This window comes from Epinephelus moara, chromosome 1, assembly GCF_006386435.1.
Source record: "Epinephelus moara isolate mb chromosome 1, YSFRI_EMoa_1.0, whole genome shotgun sequence".
Classification (NCBI taxonomy): Eukaryota; Metazoa; Chordata; class Actinopteri; order Perciformes; family Serranidae; genus Epinephelus; species Epinephelus moara.
The window spans coordinates 12,052,722-12,075,891 of NC_065506.1; the positions used below are offsets into that span (position 1 = coordinate 12,052,722).

The 23,170-nt window shown below is 40.2% G+C and overlaps 2 protein-coding genes across 6 annotated transcripts in view; one reads left to right on the forward strand and one right to left on the reverse strand.

The window, feature by feature from the left end:
• The window catches only part of LOC126393013 (uncharacterized), a 299,507-nt gene that overhangs the window by 173,871 nt on the left and 102,466 nt on the right, over window positions 1–23,170 (reverse strand). The window lies entirely within an intron of this gene.
• ntrk3b (neurotrophic tyrosine kinase, receptor, type 3b) overlaps window positions 1–23,170 on the forward strand; it is a 256,863-nt gene that overhangs the window by 23,702 nt on the left and 209,991 nt on the right. For all 5 annotated transcript variants that reach the window (XM_050048751.1, XM_050048777.1, XM_050048759.1 and 2 more), the window contains exons 2-3: window positions 15,084–15,158; window positions 20,018–20,089. In XM_050048751.1, the coding sequence (XP_049904708.1) occupies window positions 15,084–15,158; window positions 20,018–20,089 (147 nt within the window). The remainder of the gene's footprint in view (window positions 1–15,083; window positions 15,159–20,017; window positions 20,090–23,170) is intronic.

The window sequence follows — 23,170 nt, forward strand, 5'->3', positions numbered from 1 at the left end:
CCTGCATTGTCTCATTCCTGCTTTACCTCCCAACCTATATCTTATATCGTATTTCAAATTCTTTCCTGCATTATCTCTTTCCTATGTCATCTCTGATCCTATATCCTATTTTATATTATTTTTTGCGTTAACTCATCTCCTATCCTATATCCTATATCAGATTTTTTTATTCTTCCCTGTGTTATCTCATCCCTGCTTTATCCCCAATTCTATATCCTATATCAGATCTTATATTCTTTCCTGCATTATCTCGTCCCTGCGTTACCTCCAATCCTATATCCTATATCCTATATCCTATCATACATTCTTCCCTGCGTTATCTCTTCCCTGCAGTATCTTGGATCCTATATCATATCTTTTATTCTTCCCTGCATTATCTCTGAGCCTTTATCCTATTTTATATTATTTCCTTATCTTCTGCATTATCCCTGTGTTATCTTGGATCTTATATCCTATCTTTTGTTCTTAATGGTGTTATCTCGGATCCTATATCTGATCTTATATTCTTCCCTGTGTTATCTCATCCCTGCGTTATCTCCAATCCTGTATCCTATATCCTGTCATATATTCTTCCCCTTGTTATCTCTTCCCAGCGTCATCTCGGATCCTATAACCTATCTTTTATTTTTCCCTGCATTATCTATGAGCCTATATCCTATATCATATATCCTATCATACATTCTTCCCTGCGTTATCTCTTCCCTGCATTATCTTGGATCCTTTATCCTATCTTTTGTTCTTCCATGTGTTATCTCCAATCCTATTTCCTATATCCTTTTTCCTGTCATACATTATTCCTGCATTATCTCTTCTCTGCGTTATCTCAGATCCTATATCCTATCTTATATGTTCTTTTATGCAATCTCTGGTCCCTACCTTATTTTAGAACGTATATCATATGCTGTCCTATCTATTCTCAGGATAGGATGTCATCTTATTGTCTATTCTGTATTCTAAATGTATTCCATCCAATCCTACTACCTGTCCTAGCCTATTTTGTGTATCCTACTCTATGCTGCCCCATCCTGTAGCTTATTCTATCCCATATTTTATTCTATTATTACTCTCTCCTATCATATGTTCTAATATATCATATCCGATACTGTATTGTATCGTATCGTATCGCATCATATCCAGTCCTGTTTTCTATTCTACCTTATCTCTTATCCTGTCCCGTCCTTGTTTTGTCCTGTTCCGTCCAGCCCTGCTCTACTTTCCTCACTGAACAAAGCCTTCCATAGTATAATCAGAAATATAACCATATAAACTATACTTTTATAGTCTGCCTTTTTGAGATTGTGTTTAGTGTGTGCAGGAAGTGCTAAGTTTGAACGAGATCCCATGCATATCATTCCAATAATTATGCAGGTCTCCAGATGGGATGTATATTAAGTATACTGCCTCTCTCTGTGCTTAAGGTCTCCTACATTTGCATCCAGTATGGCATTTCTGGCAGAGATCCAGTGCTATACGATCACTTATTTGATTAAACATTATCATGCTCAGCAGGACAGTGGAGCTTTAAGAAGAGTTGAGGTATAACCGCTGACAGCAGCAGAAATCCCTCTGAATCATGCTAAGGTTTTATTGTGGTAGTGAATGGGAAGATCTGCTGTTCATCATCGAGTTTCTCATGGCCAATAACCTTGAATATAATAAAAGCAGCCTGTGATTAGGATCATTGGGATTTTTGCATGTTTAAAAAATAATTTCATATCTCAGCATAAATTTTATATCCTTTTGTCTCTTTCAGTGTTTTGTTGATTTATTAATGGATTTACTTTTTTCAAGCTTCTTTTTTCTACCAGAGGTAAACAAAAAAAGCTGTGCTGTGGACTTGTTTCATTTATGATTCTCCTTGTTTCACACTGGTAGCAGGCAGTCACTTAAATTGTTCACAGTAATTTATTTTGACCCAAACCTTCCAGGACTCTGCAATCCAAAATATGATATCCACAAACTCAATGAAACCCTTAACAGCAGAAATTGTACATTTACTGATAATACTATTGTAAGAAATAGTTGTTTACTTAAAGCTGAGCCTGTCAATATTTTTATATTACTTATGGCTCAGTGAAAACTTGTAAGGAGTTGCTTGTGACAGAAACTTAAGAAAATTATCAACCAACCCTGCAGTTTCCTTCAGCTCCACAGAGCATGTTAGCATATTTTGACTTATTTTGGTTTTATGTCCCACAGCTTTTCTGTTTTGATTCACTGTCGCCGTTGTCATTACATTTCTAGGAGTAGTAGGAAGCCGTTATCAGCAATAAAGCTTAAATAAACCCACAACGCTGCAGACAGACAAAGTTAGCAACCAGTTGGAGTAAAGAGTGGTGCATTTAGCAGCTAAAGAGCCAGATATTTCCCTCAGGAGTTGATGGTGGCCAAACAAAGCTAAAAATACATATAAGAATATTGGATTTATCTGCCAGGCCATAAGAAATGCAGCTCCAAATTAACTCAGTGCATATGGACTATACCAGTAGCAGCTTCATATAGAGATAACTTGTCAATGTTGTGCTTACAGCTGGTTCTCAAGCCCCCCAAAATCAGTTTTCGCTACTTTAAGTTTTTGGTTGCCATGAAAACAAAGAGGACTGACTCCTCTCATTGTTATACATACATTTTCAAATTTATGAGCGAGACACTCACAGGGCGTGTCTGCTTTTTTCAAATGGCCTGTGTTTAAGATTCAGAACATTTAATGGTGTAATGATAACTGCGGGTTGCCAGTGTTGACGTACACTGCTTATTATTCCACACAGATGGAGGTGTACAGTGTTGAAAGTGACATCGGTTGATGTGCAGATCCATCGCCTTCTGAGCTGTTGCTGCTGAGTAACTCTAGAATGGAGCTGAATCCGGAGAGGATCATAGCCTGATGACACTTGGCAAAATGGCACACTAATTATAGTCATTTTCATTTTGGGCAGAAAGGCTTGAGCTTAGTCATGTGCGAAGTGTTGATACCTTTCAGAGCACGGACCAATGCTCCCACGACGTTTAGCCCTGCCAAATCTCTGCTGCGGATTGGCGGAGCCTGTAGCGAACAGTGACACTCAGAGGCTTAGGTAGTTTCCACCCAGGGCTGGATCGGCAAACCAGTGACACAGAACAGTCTGGGGGCAGCCGTGGGACGGCATCCTGGCTGGGAATATTAGCAGCGTTAAAACACTTTGAGCTGATGGCTCTGGCATGGCTTCAGAGCAGCACAGCTATCACACATGCAGGAAGTACACTGAATGGTAAACTGAAAGTTATTTTCACTCTGTATAGAGCTGCACTTTGAGTTTAGTTGTAGGAAAAGAATAAAATAATTCAATCACCACAGTCTGTAATATAAATGATTAAGTATTGGAGTTTTATAGTTCATTATTTTCACATAATTGAGTGTGATGCATGCGCGCGTGCACACACACACACACACACACACACACACACACACTACAATAGCCCACAGGCTCTAGTACTGTCTAGAATATGCAAAGCCCTCTTAACAAAATGAATGGTCAAACATTGTGCAACTTTATGCAAGTTTCTCATGGCTTAACAATGTGAGTTATTAACCAGGAACAATAATATTCTCTAAGAATATTATTAGAATCAGGAATAGAATGTGACCTTCTTTTATACCGATTTTATGATTATAAAAAGCACAGAAGAATAGAGGTTTGATCTGAAGAATGTTGGAGACTAAGGACTGAAAGTGTAGAATGATATTGCCAGCCACAGCATGCGCTTCCTAAAAGCAGTTCTCAGTGTGATTGTTATTGACAGGTGTGCAGTTAAGGGCTGTGAAGGCAATGGAGAACGGGTAGGTAGGCATCATTAACTATACACTATGATCAGTATACAGTAACTACCCACACAGTCTGTGTAGTGCTCTTAAAAAGGACTGTAGAGTGTTGTAGCTCAAATAATGGCCAGGTCCACTGAGACCAGCGCTTAGTAGAAGCAACTGTTTGGCTGATTGGTCCATATTTCGGGCCATCCCTCCCCTAGAGGATCAGTCCCTGGGAAACCTCTGATAACTAAAGCAATCAATTGAAATTTCATTCCTGCTTTTTTTTTTTTTTTTCATTTCGCTTTGTACTGAACTCTACACTCTCTCTTTCCCTCCATTTATCTGTCCCCATGGATTTTCAGATGCAGTTGCTGGAAAAATTGGGCTCGATCCTTAGTGCTGAATCCATCGTTTCTATGCGGGGGAATCATTTTTAATATAGCTGTAATTTGGTCAATTTTGCCTGTCACTTTAATATCGATATCATATTCTCCAGCTCACAGTCTCTGCTGTTAATGTAATTGAGACAAATTGTCACAATTTGCCTGGTTTTCATATTTTTCCAGTAAAAATGCGGTAGAGAAGAACAGCAAGCCCGTTTGTCTCCATGATGTTTCCATCTGCCAATATGAACACTGAATCGTTTTTTAATTTTAAACTTTGTTTATCAAAGGAAGACTCGTTCAGCATGCATGGTCATTTTGTGTCTCCTGACCGATACTGGGACAAAATAAGAGAGGAAAGTGGATTATAGGCTTTCTACGAAAATCCATACTAACATGCTAAAGGCACTAAAACAGTTTGTGGGATTTTTAGAATGTCTAGAAGTTAATATGAAACCAATAGTAGTTAACTGGCTACTATTGGTGTTGACATTTAGAATGCAAACACTGGGCACTACGCATGTACATAAATATCCCACAATGCAATGTAGTAGATGTCAATCTTAATAATGGACAGCGACTGCGACAGCTCTGTAACATCAATAACGCTTAGATTTAAAGAAGTATTTCACTGCTGGTCTTTTCAATAACTGGGCTGTCTATGCAGTAGAGAGAAGCAAATACTTTTGAAATTGGCGCCACATGAATGGAGAACACTGGGAAAAAGGACTGCAGCATTTACTTTTGCTCAAAAGGGTAGAAAACATACAGCTTCCAGGATGCACTGTGCCACACTAGACCAATAAATGCTCCCAATGGTGGGTAGCGTAATGTAAGCTTGGCCATTTAGAGATATGTACAGCTGCAGACACATTCTGTTTGTAGCATACACGACATGCACCTACAAACCGCACCCACCACTAGTACAAGACACAACCACCAACACTGTAAATAAGAGACCAGTATAGCAATAATCCCTTTTATAATTCATAATACAGGAAGACATGATTCACTGTATTAGTAACCAGATGCAACCCTTCCCATTAACCTTATATTACCCTTAACCATCTCACTTCACAGCTAGCTAATAGCTAACTTAGCATGTGCATTGGGGCTTCTGCTTCTGGCCCAAGGAGCAAAGGGGGCTGATTGTGGACTGATGTGTAGGTATGGTGGGCGAGTCATGTAGCTGGTGGGGGTGTCACACAGGTGCAGTTATACTACTGGGCAGCTTTTCCACAGGAAACAATATGGCAGCCAGCTGGTAACAAACAATATCAAATTACATTTAAGAGATAAGTGAGATAAAATGTGTTTCTGAAACATTTTAGGTGAGAGATAGGGAATACAGTAACATAATCTTTCTTCATATTTTACTAGCAGTGCTGTTAGATCACAGTCTTTTAGCCTTCATTTTTACAGTTCAGAAAACAATATGGTGCCCACTTCCTGTTCATAAATTCTCGCATAACAACTCAACACTGCACTAAAATATATTCTGAAGACATTTTATTAAAGAAAGTGTAGGTAAGATTTCACTTTGGTGGCCGTAATATATTTTTAAATTGCCATAGAGCTGAGGTTGGCATAGGTTACCATGGTTATGCCTCTTCACCTGGCAAGGAGGCTGTCAGGATATGGGGCATGTAGTGTGTGATCTTGGATGCAGCGATGGATTCCTTTCACCACTTCAATCTCGATATGCACAGCACCTGCTGTTAGGGTGCACTTGCAAGGCATGCTTCATCACACTTCTCTCGTAAATCTTCTCTTTGTCCATGTAGCTGTATGAACATGGAGCAGGGCGGGGCTCCAACAACCCTCTCTGGAGAAATAAAGGTGAAAAAAAAAGTACACCATACACCCCAGTTGGCTTTGTATATTAATACTGTTGGAGGCGATTTTATAAATCAGATTGTGACCAACAGATGGAAGGCGGATATAATTTCATAGGCTCATACATTAGGAGGGAAGCCTGTACATCTGTCTGCCTGTGCGTGTGATTGCATTTGCATAGAGGTAGCAGCCGCGGGTTTGTCTCAGTGAGTGAAACTGGAGAGATCGAAATACTTGATTCCTATTTACAAGCTTTGAATGCCAAATGTCCCTTATGATTGGTTTGGGGGATGACTTGTTCCAGCCTACCAGTTGCAGTAAATGTTGAGGGAAATAGCTTCCTTTTCCTGTTTTTCATCATCGCTACTTCCTCCGTGTCCTTTTAATACGTCTCCCAGCTCCATCTTTACAATGCAGCTTGCAAACACTTATGAATCAAGCAACAAAACAAAAAACAAACAAGCAACAACAACAAAAAAACAGGTTATCTGATTGATGTTAGGCGTGTGCTTTAATCTAGAGGAGTGCTACTTCACCTCCTCATCCCCACTCTGAAGTGTTTGGGCTGTGGAAGACTGCTGCTCTGCCTCTGAAAACAGAGAGGGAGGCAGAATGTAGATCAATATCCCAGAAACACACCAGAGACATTCTATTTTATTAAACATTTTCCCATTAAAGCGGTGGTGCGAGCGTTGTAGATCATCCCAACAAAGTCGTAAATCACAGACAGACAGCGGTATTGGAAACAATGGGCAGAATCAGAGGAGATTACCAAGAAACAGAAGATATTTGGTGTTTGCACCACTGGGAGCCTCATGTATCTTGTTCTTATATTACCACACATTTCAGCTGAGGGATCAGTTTAGTGATAGTGTAACATCAAAATCACATCATGTACAACACAACATACTTCTTCATTTCCCAGGTATGGCTCTCTAGCTAATCACATGTTTCTAATCTTATTCAAGACTGACTGAAGTTGCAAACCATGCTTTCTAACTGAGCAGATGTTTGGAGTAAAGGGAAGTGTCTTGCTAAAGGTCTCCAAAGATACAGAAGATCATCAATGACTAAACCAGGATGTGAACCCAAAGCAGATTTAAAGATGTACTGATTAATTATTCAAGTCAACAATGGATTAAGTGGCTACATGTAATGTGAAAGGGGATACCTGTAGTGACAAAAACAAAACACTGAGAATTGCCACCTGACTTTGAATAAGCTACCTGCTCAGAGCCAAATAGTAGACTGGTGCACAAAGTGGAACATTTGGTCAAAACAATCCAGATATTTTCCTCACAATTTGGTTGAACTTAAAGGCGAGTAAATACTGGGCTTAAGGCCTTTGCACACAAAGTCTGACTTTTTGGTCCAATATTGTTGCAGATTTAAAAACCTCTTGATATATCTTTAATGTTTACACACCAACTCTGAAACTGTTGCCCATCATTCACATTTTGGGAACTGGTTTGGTTTTCTTCATTTTTTTGCATTCGCGTGTGTGTGTGTGTGTGTGTGTGTGTGTGCCCTTACCTGACATATTGCCAGCTGCTGTTCAGGGTCAGTTGAGTCACAGAAATTTGTAGTCTTCTTTTTAATGTGTGATTCTCATATTGCTAGCAGCCATCAAACCAGACCACTGACCTCTTGAAATAGTCATCTGGAAGTGACTGGAATAATTTTGCAGCCCTTTTGTCAGCAGGTAAAACATTCCTTGCATGGACGCCTTCTAAGGATTGGATGGACCCAGGTAGACAGTCCAGGTGGAGATGTGAAACACATTGGCTAAAATACAATCTCGGAACCCATAGGCTATTGTCGACAACGAGTGAGCTTGAATTATTATTATTTTTTTTAATTTATCGGCATTCCTACACAGATATCTGTTAATAGAGACTAGTCTGAAATGACTGGTCAATGGAGAGGAAGTCTTGGCTCAGATATCTACTGGCTGCACCGGATTGTCCCAAAATATTGTCCCTTGTCCCCAGAGCATTATCGTCACCAGACCAATAGCTGATGTGTTTAGAGATTGGTGTTAACATACAAATAGCCAAAGTGACAGAATGCACATAGACAGCACTGAGCAAGAAAGTCCTACTGTTTGCCTAGAAATATGAAGTCCTCCAATATAAGTCTTCTTGCGGTCCCTCAAATCCTGAATCGCACATTACTGCTCAGAACTATTCAGTGCTCGCTTAATAGTTTAGTCACTAATAAACTTCCATGCATCAACTGCAGTTGCGAAAAAAGACAGAAAATAGCCTCCAAATGACTTGTATTTCAGAGCTATCTGTTTATGATGTTTGAATGTATATCTTTCTATTCTTTCAAGTTCTGCCTTTGTACTTGTTGTTTTCACCTATTAAGACATGAAAAACTGTCTTTTTTCTGGTGCTCATATTCACAGGAGCTCAGAACAAGCAGGTAGGGGTTCAGTGTGTTGCCCAGGGCTGCTTCAACACAACAGATGGCTGTTGCTGGGATCGAATCTGTTACTGTTTGGTTCCAGGGTGTTCTCCTCAAGCACTGAACCACCCTGCCACCCAGTTCAGATTGTACTTTGTTGGAGGCCATTTTCTAAAGCAGATGGAAGGTGGCTGCAATTTCATAGGCTTTTATGTTAGAGAGCAAGCCAGTAGATCTGCCTGTACAATTTGTCCTGATAGTATCCTGCTCATTTCCTCCGTTCCTGCCAGTTATTAATCAAGTCCTGTCATGGAAGATTTATTTAGAAAGCCCTTCAAGAAATCTGAATTGTTATGAAATACCGTACAGAGAACAAATAATTTGAGACAGATAAGGGAGAAGAGGCAGAAATAAGAGAGACAGACTTTCATTCTGTTCGTGTTGCCAAGAGAAAAAAAAACGCTCATCCCCTTTTCTCCATCGCTCAAATCTCTTTTCTTCTGTGTAATATTCATTTTGACAAAGCAGCAATTTAAAATTATTGTACTGTCTAAATCACTGTAAGTCTAGATGAGAGTGTCTGCTTCAATGGCCTGAAATATAAAATGTTAGCATCTCCATTACCTTTGGAATAATGTTGATTTTTATTTTTGTACCATTTTATTTGTGCATCCTCCTAGGACGTGGGAATAACAGGACAGAGATTGAATGGCCCTGTATAATCATAGCATCTTTGTTATTCATATCCATCTTTTCACAGCAGTCTTATCCACATGCATATTCAATGTGCCGCGGACAATCAGAGGTTCTGAGCAGACAACATGCTCAGGTCCGCAGGGAGGTTGTTCTCTGCTTCCTCTGTTCCTGTTTGTTGACAGCAGCTTGATGAAAATGGGGATGGTGCTAAATTTTATCACAGGGCATAAAGCGGAGCTGCAAATGAAAACATTTTGTGCTCACATAAATTAGACGTTTTTTTCATATCACAATATTGCGTCAGTATCTAGTATACAATATTATTGAAATTATGTCCCATTGATGCGAGCCTTGTGTATTTAATCACTGTACATGCCAAAAAAAAGCTGTTTCCCAATGAGGATAGAAACAGTATAAAACTGTCAACTATTGCATCAAGTTAGCCTGAACAATGTGAATATATTTGCCAATCATTTTTGGGACTCTGGGCACAGACTCTTTGACTTTAGTTTTGTATCCATTTCTCTATGTAATGAAATTTTCGGCAGTATTAGAATCAAAGAAATTTACTTTTTTGTGACTTAAAGGTTCTGTATGTGACATTCAGAGCATTTGTATAGCAGAAATGACTATTTGCTATTTAAACACATATCGAAATAATGGCTCCTGAGCAGAGAATGAAGTCAAGCTAACACCTGTGTGTGTTGTATTCAGAGCTTCTCTGCCTGTTGTGGTAGACGGCCCGGCCGCACCTACATGTTATTGCATGTGTATATTGCAGTGTACTTATACAATGGTCAGTATCAGTATCAGTTACCACTGATACTATGGTGGCGTAATCTGAGAAGGGTAGCACCCATCTTCCAAGTCCCCCCTGGTTAACACCATTAGCTCTGTTAGCACTGTTGCAGTTGTTTTATTGAGATATTTTGGGGGGGGGGCTTTTTGGCTTTATTTGCTAATTTGCTAGGACGGATATAGTGTGACAGGGGTAGAGAGATGGGGGATGACATACAGCAAAGGACTAGAGGAATCAAATCCACAGCTGCTGCGGCACAGACACAGCCTTTTTACATGGAGCACCTGCTCTACCAGGTGAGCTAATGGGTGCCCCACTGTTGCCGCTGTTTAGCAGTGTTTATGGAGTTGGCACCGTTAGCTGTTAGCTGCCAGCTGCCAGCTTAGCCAACTCCATGTCAAGAACCATGTCCAGAGAACCCGTATGCTCTGAGTTTTGTATCAAGCCCCTTAAAGGAACAGCGTGTAAGATTTAGGGGGATTTAGTGGCACCTAGTGGTGAGGACTGCAGATTGCAACCAGCTGAAACTTCTCCAGGATAGAATTCCTTCAGTGTTTTTTGTTCAGAAGATTTTCACCAGGAGCCAAATTATCCGCAGAGGTCTCATTCTCTCCAACTCAAACAGTCCAGGTGATTAAAACCAGTAGAACATGAATAAAGCAGTTTCTCGTTACAAATTGTTTGTCCAACGCTGTTCTGCAGGTCACAGACAGGCCGCTAGCCCAGCACCTGCTGATTTATGCTCACCTTTTTTCTCTGAGGACTTAATGTGTGCTCACCTCATTTCCAGAGAATCACATGATTCTCTGAAAATCAATAACAAACAAGGCCTTGCTTTCATCTCAGTTGTCAGATTTCTTGCCCGAAACTGCAAAACTGAAAAACTGTAAAAACTCTCTAATGCTAAATATCTCGCCTCTTTGATCCCAAGATCAATTGATTCATCAATCTGGGGCAGAGGGTCCGTGACACTGAGGAAATGGAAAGTGGCTGCCTGGATGTTTCATTTCACAAGCTGAGATCCAAGAGGGATGACTGAGGATTTTTGCATTAGGGACTATTATTCAATTATTCAGTAAAAGAGTTTTTTTTTTTTAGCTTATTTTGCTGGTTTTTAGTATTTACTCAGCTTTTCTGTGCCTTTATTCTCTTGTGGTTTCTGTTGTAGCTGCTACTGTTTAATATTTTTTCGAGTACTTTTATTTTGAAATGTCTGTATTAGGGGTGCAACATCCTTTAGAGGTTTGCCAAACATGTGTCCAGTCCTGATTGGATAATTGGTACAGATTCAGCCATATTGTGGTGTTTGTATAAGCTGCATGTTTTCACATTCTGTAAAGCAGCCTGATGAAGGCTCCCTGCCAAAATGTGTTGGTTAAATGAGATGCAGACTCTTTCAGTAAGTCAGCTCTTCTTGCTGTTGCTGTTATTTTCTTTCTTTTCTGTGACTTGAGCCTGATTTAATTTACATGTGAGACAAACATTAATGTTTCCTCTGAGCTGCTAGGGCTACAATTACGTTGTTAGAATTGATGCAAAATTGATTCCGAATATTAAAGTAAATTGTTTGAAGCCACAGACGTTTCAAACATTTGTCACTTCACCCACTGTTAAAGGCACAGGCAGTGAAAGATTGGGTTTATTGACTGCATATTTCTAACAGCTGACCTCTCTTCTGAAGCTTTTAAGTGCATTGTCTGCAAATTGCCCACCTCAAAATGTCAAAACATTATAGGCCTAATCTAAATGATTTGGGCTTTAACTTGTGAAATTTTGATCAGTGTAACCTCACCCATGTTTCCGGTCTTTGAGCATGTGAGACCCCAGTGTGTGGACTTTCTCCCCAGTCCCCGGGGTAACACAGCAGTACTGTGAGTAAGCAAAGCTTTCCGAGGGGAATCCGTCATGTCTGCTTGCAGGTCACATTAATGACTCAGCTCCCTGCCTTCAGAATCAGCCGCCTTCAGTTCAACACTAATGTCAACATCAGCAGTGTTACTCTGCTGGCATGAAGCAGAACAGCCGCCACACATTTTTAAGCCACACTTTTGCATTCCTGCCCACAAACATGCATTTAGCTTTTATGTGGCAGTCAGCTTTAATGCCTTGATTGTCTGTATGATTGTTTCTGTGAGTAAGTGACTGTCTGCTGTATGAGTGGGCTTATGTAACACTGGTAATACTGGCAGCGTCTATTAGCACCCAGTTGCTAATGCCCCCAAATGCTAGCATTTCATTTTACTATTGATATTTTACAGTGCATATTTAAAAGTTGGACACCTTTGTGTTTTTGTAGCTCAGCTGGCTTGTTCTAATTCTAATAACCACGTTTACATGTCGCACAGTACTTCATGTGTCTTGGGCAGATCAGATCAGTTTGACGATTAAATGATCTGTGTGAGTGAAAGAGCAACGTGGACGAGAGCCTGTGATGGCAAGAAAACTTTTGTCTTACTCCTAATTCATAAAAGTGATTCATCCATGAATTTGTGTTTAAGTTCTGGATAGTTGTTAGCTAGCTAACTGTTATTGCTAACAGTTAACTGTTGTAGACACTTGAAATAACAAACATAAATGGCACCAAAACGGATGGCAAAGTCAGTGGTAAACAGAGTGCATTTGGTTTACAAGATGACGTCGCAAGCAATTGTGAACCAGTATGGTGCTAAAGTAGTATGAAAGCAGACCAGTGGGGGGTGGGGCAGACAAATCTGGTTTGTCAAACAAACAAAGGCAAGAACCAGACAGGAGATCCAAACATTTTATTTGCTCTCAGTAGTTTTAATCATGCCACATTTTGATCCAACAGAGATCTTCGTCAGGCATTTTGAAGTCACCATCACAAAGCAACTTTAAGGTCTTAATATTGCTTGTTCTGCTTTGTGATGGTGAGTACAAAATGCCTGACGAAGATCTCTGTTTGATTGAAACATTGCACAAATAAAACTACTAGGGGCTTTTAACCCTGTGAAACCTGAGCAAATTAGCTTGGTTTCTTTCAAAAACATGGGTAGAAGGCAATGAGCAACGAAAGAAGAAATGACCCAAAAATTAGAATGAAATTAGCAGACAGAGAAAATTAAAAACAAGAAAAATAGTAAAAAAAACCCAAAAAAAAACGATAACGATAATTATTAATATAGTTTTTCCCCTAGCTTTTTAGAAATAATTTTCAAAATCTATTTTTTACCAAGTTGCTCCCTTCTTCCCCATATTTTTGAAAGAAGATGCACCATTGCTCAATGTTCAAAGATTTAAATACTTGCAAAAGGTATCTGAAAGCAGCAGGAGAAAAGTGATATTGCTCTAGGTTTTAAAGGGTTCATGCAGTTTGCAGATAAGTTTTTTTTTATCCAGCACGTGAAAAAGTTTTTTGGATGTCAAGCCCTCCACCCTGCTTGTCAAGCAAACAAACTCAATTTAAAAACCACAGACTGTCCAAAAATAATGGACGTGGTCATTTTGGAGGCTCGAATTTGACACTTTGGCTAAAGCTATCTTGGAAAAGTTGGAGCTAGGGAGGAGCAAGGGGTGGATCCAACTCATAGACTATGGTGATGCTCCTGATTATGCATAACTTTAAGCCGGGTGACTTATATAAAAATCCCCCCCCTGTACAGTTGACATGAAGGTGAAAATAAGCTACAGAGAACAAAACTGTGTTTTGTACCAGGCTGTAAACATGATTATCGCCACTTTCTAAAGTTGGGCATTTAAACATGAGCGTCTATAGGGATTGACTACTTTTGGAGCCAGCCTCTGGTGGCCATTCAAGGAACTGCAGTTTTTGGTACTTGTGTGTTTGCTTCAGTTTCCAGCCAGAGAAGTTTCCACTTAGTAACAACAGTCTTAGTCACAGGTTGACGTTCACAATGTCCAAAACCATTTGGCACATTAAAGCACAATGTCCTGTGACTCAGTTCACATTACAATCTGAATTGCTGGTAATCTGGATTTAATCTAAATTTTACGACTCATTTACTGGATAAACGACCTGAAACAGCGTCACTCATGTTCTCTTATTGCTAACTACCTCCACCTGCCAGCCTTCATAAAAAAATTGGCAGCCTAGTAGCCAACAATAAAGTCATGCAAGGCAAGGTTTTACCGGTGCTGGTTACATTTGGCAGACCTGTGTTCTCCTCCCCACCAAAGCAGGTGATGCACCCCCGGAGCTCAGTGCTCAAATAAACAGAATGTCTCAGAAGCCGGCTCATCATTGTACACCAGATGCACAAGAGCCAAAAGATATGCTACAGGAGCAAGTTTGCCAAAACCAATTGCAGGAATGTTATTTTCCTGCTGTTGTCATAAAATACAAACTGCTATCTGATTGCAGAGCCCATACTGAACGATGAAATGTCAGTGCAATTCAAATCTCAGGTTTAGGCTGCAAGATTGGTATGTGTTTCTGTGTCTATGGATGAGTATGTATGTATGTGTCTCTGCTATATCTGTGCTGCAGCAAATAGCCAATCAGCTGTCATGCTGCCAAGTATAAACATCTATGTGTATCCCTGATTGATGTGTTCATAGTCCTAATTTGAAATTTGACATTTAGGATGAAGTTCCCTTTAGCGTTTAATGATATTTTCCCCTTTCCAAAACAAAGCAATGAAGCCTTTGCCAGGTCTACTGTTACATCTTCTCATTTCCCCGGCTTAATTGAAACCGGTGTGCCCTATGGGTGTTGCCTATTTCCTTTCCCCAACCATAACAAACAAATCATTTACAAATGCTCTTTGTCCTGGAGCTAATTTAAAGACGCCAGCTTCACCTCTTTTATCCCGTCACATAGAGAGAGTTTTTCCCTGGCAGTCTAGTGATAGTATTAGACAAAGTAAAGTCATCTGCAGTATTTATTGGGTCGGCCCCCCCTCACACTCTCACACTCCCCCCCTTCCCATAGATTAAGCTTCAGAAGCCGCCTCTTGGCAATTAAATCTATCAGAGGGCAGCAGAGAGCGCTCTGTCAGAACTGTTCCAATAATTGCAATTTAAATGAATATGGATTTAAAAACGTTGACAACACAAAGTCAGTTGTTGGGCAACTTGGGACTGACAAAAAAAAAAAAAAGAAGGTTTTCTCCCGTCATATCTCCCGGATTGTTTTCCTTTCTCCTCAAACGAACAGGAACCTCTCATTTACTATTCTTTTTCTCTCTGTTTACAGACACATAGAGAACTGGACGGGATTGCAGACTCTGAGAGACGTCGATATGGAGCTCTACACTGGACTACAGAGACTGTGAGTGTTGATGCTGTTATCCGGAGGGGGAGTGAGGGCAGACCTATGATAGAGACACTTCACTGTATTTCACTCCTGCTGTGTTGCAGATGTGGGAAAAGGACAGTGGAACCTGTACCGCTGTTAATCCCTATTTTCCATCAGGTCGCCTGCCTGCTTGATGCAGAGAGGCCACTGGTTTTCTCCTATATGAGAGCAGTAATTCAGCTCAGAGTACAAGTGGCTGCAGCTGTGGCGTCACCGGCGAGGCATTGGGATTTAATGTCCGATACTTCTCTGAATGTGACACAATCCCGGCTAATTCTCAGAGGAGATGACAAGGTGTTAGTCAGGGTGTGTAGAGAGAAGAGGGAGTGAAGGGTGTGTTTCTGATCCTAACACAAGCCGATGTTTAAACAGGCTTTTAATTCTCGACAGTCACGCGCCGGTGGAACATCCCCTTCGCTTTGCTTAGCCACTGATCAAATAATGCTAAAAAGCAGCAGGGAAAATTGAATTAGAGGTCCCTGCTGTAGCGTTGTGATTTTTTTTTTTAATTCTCATCTTCACTTCTTAAAGCAATGTTCCTCTCCCTTTCCTGCTTTGCTACCCTACACTATGAGGCCACATCCTTTACATTCCGCTCACCCTGCCACTGCTCCCTCAGCCGCTGCCTCCCGACCTCCTCTTCCTCTTGATTTCTTTCTCCCTCTCTGCAGAGAACCGTATTCTCCTTTGCCCTCCAAAGTCAGAGCTGGCCTCTCCCCTGATCCCCTTGATCCCTCATCAGGGAGGCCAAGTGCAATATCTCCACTACTAAATTAGCATTTTTCTCATTACCACCACCTCTCTCCTGCTGCCTTGTCTGGGGACACTGGCTCCTCCCCGGCTGGAGTCGGTTACCTTCCCATGGATGGCTGTTACCTTGTTTGATGCTTCCTTGTGGGCCTGTTAGCAGTATGGAGAGATGAGTGAGGAAAAAGTCACTTTAGAATACCTTTCACCTGGATTTTAATTTGACCTCATTCATCTTTACTTGAATCAAATGAAAAAGTATGCATAATTAAAGTAAACACTGATATCATCTGACTGTATGCTTCATCTCTTAAAAAAGGAAACTGACTGCATTCCTCAACAGCTCATTATTATATTCTCCCACAAAAGATTATCCTCGCTTTTCTACAATATTGTTGCACAGATAGTTGTTGGACAGCGATGGAGCTCTGACACAGAAAAATAAAATATGTCAGACTTTGGATTAGGGTTGGATTGAGAAAATCAAACATTGCTATATTTTTGAACAAATAAGTTTAACAGTATTTTGACGGTACTGGAGGGTTGACTATTGGTGCTTTTACAAAACATTTAAGGCTCATTCATACTCCCTTCACGTACGAAAATAAATGTGTCTTCCTTTACGATGGCACAGTTACAGCCAATAGATGGCACTAAAGGGCATAGTCAAATGTTTTACACAACAACAAACAAGGCGACGGTGGAGGAGGTTGTAATATTGTACCTTTTAACAGAGGCAGCCTAGTAGATGGCAGCTTTATATGTGGCCATTATATACATCCCGACATGTGGATGGAGAATTATTTTCAATATATTACCATTTCGTTACGTTCTGCCATTTATATAAACCTTTATTTAATCAGGTAAGTCCTGTTGAGATCGAGATTTCATTTTCAAGAGAGACCTAAATACATAAATGAAGACATAAAACAACCAATTAAAAAGTACAATGTAATATAATATAATAATGAGCCAGTTAAAACAAGTTTAAAAAAAAGTCACCATTAACATCCATCAGGTATTTCACTAGATTTCTGAATTAACCAATTGGAATTAGAGTATCAAGCTTCAAAGTACACTACAATTCATTCCAGGTGTATGGTGTCAAAGAATCTTAAAGCAGTCTTTCCCAAATCAGTGTTAGTTCTAGGAACCTGCAGTAATAACCAGTCCTGCGAACGTGTGGTATGTGTTACGTGTGACGTCAAATATGAAGGCAATTTTTGCAATGTTTTGTCCCCTATGAATAAGTAACAACAAATGCTTCTAATAGAAAAAGAAGGCCAACCCACTTTTTTTTTAAAGAAAACAATGATGAGTGTCATAGCTGTCCCCGGTTATAGATCTAAGGGCTGAATGGTAAACAGCATTAAGGGGCATAAGAGTGGAGGCTGCGGCATGGAGATAAATTACATCACCATAGTCTAGCACTCACAGAAAGATTGCTTCCACAATCTTCTTTCTTTAAGATATAGGAAAAGATGACTTCTTTCTGTATAAAAAACAGGCTTAATTTGCATTTTTTGTTAGTGCATCAATATATGGTTTGAAAGTGAATTTGTCATCAATCCAGATGCCTAAATATTTATAATGTGGAACTTGTTCAATGACTGTACCATTTAGAGTGCAGATTTGGAGAGTTCTGTGGTTAATGTGTTTGGCTCTGGAGGACAGCATACATTTTGTTTTGTTGCCATTTAATACAAGTTTGAGATTTATAAGTGCATTTTGCAGAGCATTGCAAGAATGCTGCCGGCTTTCAGTAGCTGAATTTACAGAGTCAGCCTAACAATATAAAATAGTGTCATCGGCATAAAAGTCGACATTACAGTTTTGCAGAGACAAAGCTATATCACTTATACAGTGTATAGCACTGGTACTAACACTGAACCTTGTGGGACACTTTTGTCCCAATTGTAATTGTTGAACCATCTAATGGCTTGTGAATCAGATTCAATATTTGATAGTCTTTGCAGGAGGAGGGAATGATTAACTGTATCATAGGCTTTTGATAAATCACTAAAGAGAGCAACACAGTGCTTCCTATTATCTACAGCTGTCACAAAAAAATATTAAAAATAAGGAGGTAGCAGCGTCTTTGCTTAAATACCTTTGTCATGGTCGTATCTTGCTTGAAATACGCTACATTGCTTCCACAATCTCCAGTGGTACTGCTCTGTTTTGTCCGTATCCTTAAACTTTTGGGAAATGTGCACACATATGGACAAAATAAATGTAGACTTCGGACAGAGGGCTCTGTCTGTCACTGTCTCTGTTTCTAATGTTGATCTTAAATCAGTCCTTACACTACTATTTAATAAATAATCATCACTAATGTGGATATAATGAATACGTGGGTAAAGACAAATAAAGGTCTGATAAGTTAAGAAAATTACATCACTTACTGCTATGCAGACTTTAAAACCAGGAAAAGACAACAAATGTTAAAATAAATCTCAGGTGATATCAAGATATTGATATGATATGAATTTATTGCCCGCTTTACTTTGGATACACAGAAAATACAATGGATAAGTACCTCATACAGCCCCACTTCAAAAAAATACTATAAACTATAAATAGAAAAATATAGAATATAACTGTACTCATCCCTGCTACTTTGGCGCATGATTGTGCTAAGATATGTGCCTTTACTTTAGTTGGTTGCCAATTGGCATTTACCACAATTTTGGTATTGCATGTTCAAGTAGATTTTTACCTTGTTTTATTAATCTAATTTCTATCTGGCAAAGATAAAATGATAAAAAAAAAAAACCCTGAATATTCTAAGAAGAGGAGAAGAACAGGCAGTGTGTCCAAAAAGTTGCTCTTTTGTTCCTGCTCCTTTAGTCAAATGTACTTTGGTCCGCCTCCCAAAACTTTCAGAGTTGTCTAAGACTCCACAATAAATGCAGCAAACATCAAATCACTGCTGTTTACAGAGATGATTGTGTTCAATATAATTGTCATTACTGCTGGGAGGATAATAACCAAAGCTCAACAGTCATCTCTGAACATTGCTATGCTAATTTCGACGGAGTGAAATAACAGTGAAGTTATTGTTTGTAATATTTCTGGCGACCCATCAGAAGATTTCCAAGGGCCCCAAAACCTCTGAAGGACCCTTGAAGGTCCCAGATCCCCACTTTGGGAACTTTCGGGTGATGAAACGTGACGTCCCTGTCAAACACCACAGAGGCACGATCAGACTTCTAGAAGGTAATTGGCATCAACAGCTGGGTATAATCAGCACACTGCGTTATGAGGCGCTCGCTGATGATGTCAATGACTTCTTTTGGAGACAGACATCTGTGATTACAAGATTAGAAGTCATTACCATTGTAGCCCAGAACAGTGGTTTCCAAACTGGGTCGCTGGGAATTCCAGGACTCCTTTAGAGGATTCCATGGGGTCCCCCAGCAAAATGAGGATTAGTTTAATTTCACAGTTATTTCAATCCATACAAGTTAACACAATGTAGAAATGTGTTGGAATGCATGCTCTAATCAGAGGTTCCACTCACTTTACAGTAAAGACACACAAGTTCACAAATCTTTCATCAAGTGGTGGTTCAAAGTGAATTTCCATTTCAGTGCCAGCTCCGCAGGGTGTACACATGCAGATTGAAGTTGAAATAATTGGAATAGACATGGACTTGTTACAGTGGACGGCTGCAGCAGAGACTAAAAGATGTAAAAATATCTGGAAATGCACTTAAAGAGCAGAAGTTTTTTTCATTTAAATTTGCAGATTTATTCAAATGCCAAAATATTTTCGAACTGGAAAAGACAAAAACATTAACAAACTTGGACACAAATGGTGAAAGAAATCTTGAGAGGGTTCTAAAAAACAAAAGCAAAAAAGAGCAAAGAGGCTCAAGCGCAAGAAAGGATAAGCAAGCAGGAATAAATAAAAAGAAAAAAGAAAAAAAAGAAAATCAAAATGGCCTTGATGCATGATGATCACAGCAGTGAGGTTCTGTGTGTATGCATGTGCCCACGCCAGGAAGAAAAGAAATGTCTATGTGTTGTGGTTATTTATTTTTTACAGTTTCATCTGTATTTTATCTTTTTTTTCCATTTCAGAACTATCATGAATTGCAACCTGAGGGTGATCCAGGCTCGAGCGTTCGCTCAGAACCCACACCTACGCTACATGTGAGTAAATATTCTATCTTTGACAGCCATGTTTCCCATGCCCTCAAATGATTTGTTATGATCTGTAATGCCTGACAGCTTGAAGCATAAGGCTATAGATGAGTTAGTGTTGAGCAGAAGATGATGCAGTTGATAGAGACTGGCTTCGGGAAAATTGTGGCGCTGCCATTACTGTCGCAGTAGCCGCACATCCTAAATGAGACATCCATTATTTGCCTTGGATAATTGGATTCCTATCTGTCCCGGTTCTTTGTGCTTCGGTAAAGCAACATGCCAAAGACGCAGTTCCATTTAGCCTGCGCTCACCAAATGGACAATATGTCCAGGAGGCCGAGCATCAGAGAGCTGTGCGAAGAGCAAAGTAATTTCTTTAACAAAGGCTGATGTGTCACCGTATGACAGCCTGTTATTCCCCAATTTTCCAGGAGTAAACACGGTGAGGAACTCAGTCACAGTCTTTTACCTGAACACATTGCCATTTGCAATTTCCAGTTGTCAGCTGAGAGGCAGTTTGGTCTCTCTTTTCTGCTGCGGATGACTGCTGTTAGGCTTGAATCTGTGCACTTTGCACTGCGTGTGTGTGTATATGTGTGGGTGGGAGAGATAGCAAGCGGTAGTTTATAATGTGGATGCTAAAGTAAATTCAGTGTTTGACATTTTTGAACCTAACACAGAAAAGACTAGTCTGATTATCAAATTCATCGTCTTGCAAGCTGACTTTTGGGAATTGGAGTATGTGTGTACGCCTCTGTGCTGTGTGTGTGTGTGTGTGTGTGTGTGTGTGTGTGCGTGCGTGCGTGCGTGTGTGTGTGTGTTTATGTGTATAGACTTCTTCAAAGTAAAGTTGGTATTTGCTTGTCTCTTTATCTAGTTAGGTGATTGGTAGAGCTAATCGAGCTCATCAACATTTAATGAAAGTTATTTAAATCCCCCCATCTCTTTAATTGTCTCCCCAGAAGATGGATTTACTAACATAAGACTGAAAACAAATAAATGATTGTAACCTTCTCACCTCTTCCTCCCTCTTTCTTCCTGAACTTAATTGCTGTGCGGGAGTGTGCTGAAGATATAAGAAAAGATTAGGTGAGAGGGTGATAATGCCTTTTTTTCCCCTTTGTTCTCACCTGTGGTGTAATGGTAAATAAGTGTGAAGTTAGTGATCATTATAATACAAACCATTATAGCACAACCAAAAATAAAATCGTTCCAGAAGTGTTAATTTATGCCTTTCCCCTCTCCAAGATCTCATGCTATATGAAATTCTCATTGGATTCAGGCTAAAAGTGTGATGAATGATGTTCTACAAATAGAAAGGATAAATCAAGTGAGTTCTTCACTTCTCCTACATGGAGGCATTTGCATTGTAACGAGTGAGAGCCCCACCCCAGACAGTCCGCGACAGGCTCCTTTTGTGATCTCATTAATGCAGATGGACTGTTGCTAGGTGACACGGAGGATGATGATGTCAAAGAAGATTAATTATTATGCCTAAGCTTAGCCTCAGAAGGCCGACCTCATTGATGTCTGTGTCAGACAGGTCTGCTCAAAGCCGGGGCCATCAAATGCTCAACTGGTTGCTCCTTTTGTGAGGAGATTTGTAGCTGTTCTCTTCATCACATGTTCCGGCTAAAGACAGACACGTTAAAGACACATTAAAGGAATACTTCACCTCCAGAATGACCATTTGTATATCAATTGCTCACCCCACGTTACACTGAATTTACATTGAAACGTTTTTCTCCCGTGCCTCTGGTGAAGGAAGAATCCAAAAACGAATAAAATTCTTGATGAAGGAAAAGGGGTCTGCATTTCACAACAGCAAAACTATATCAAAACATCCATTCACAGACTCTAACACAACTTGTGCAGTAAAATCCAAGTCTCATTTATCTAGTCATATGCTTTCCAATCGGACAGCCCTGTCTGAGCATAGATTGTATAAAAATAATGAGCGTAGGGACCATGACGTCATGCATATGGTTTGCAGTCTCACATTTTGGCACCTCAATTTCGGTCATTGTCATCTTGGTTTTTGGAGCCAGAGGTGACCATATTTAGAAAAGAGGATGAGGGTGTTGAGGAGCGAGGAGTGGATCTGACTGTAGCAGCACCTCTACTGTCACTCAAGCAGCCCCACCCTTAAATATGTGTAACTTTAAGCCCTAATAAAATGTCAGTGGGTGAGTTATAAAATAAATTCATCTCCCATACAGTTGTCATGAAGACGGAAATCAGCTACACAGACCCAGGCTGTAAATATGTTAATTTTGCTGTACAGTTAAGATGAGGGGTCTATGGGGATTGACTGGCTTCTGGAGCCAGCCTCAAGTGGCCATTTAAGGAACTGCACTTCCTGTCTGGCTTCATTTTTCAGCCCCTGAGGTTGCTGCTTGAGTTTAATACATGTGCCATCCATTCTGTATGTATAGTATGTATTCTTGCCTCTCAGTTGTACAGTAATTATCTAATCATGAGTTAGCAAGTGTGAGGAGGCACAGCAGGCATGTCAAGCTGAAGCGGTGTGTATCCACCTTATTTTCAAACACGGAAGTAAATAGTGATCAACTTCCATGTTTTTGTGCATGACTTCCGGTCAGCCGCTTTCCCTCATGCTTTCCCTTACCGGAGCTAACGGTGCAAGCTAATGTTTTTTCAATTTTCAATTGTTTATGTTAGTCAATCAGTTAGTTAGTTAGTTAGTCTGTGTATTTTATATAGATAACTGTGCCCACGTTTTCGTTATCCGGTAATTGCCGGTAAAAATAATTCCCTCTAAACGCGAATAAATCGCACGTCAATCAAAAACTATGAACCAAAAAGCACAATCTATCCCGAGTCAGACAAACTGCTTGATCCCCGTCTCCAGTGTGCTAGCAGAGAACCTGCAGAACCGAATCAGCGAAAAAACACACTGGGCTACACAGCCTCTCTACCTGAGCAGTTGAAGCTGCGGCTCGCACCCTCGACACGGGTCCATGTCATTGGTTCGACAGCCCATTGGTTCGACATCCCATTAGTCCGACTGTCCGCGGTGCTGAACGGCTCGCGGTGGGCGTATGGTGCGCCGCGACCGGCTTGAGG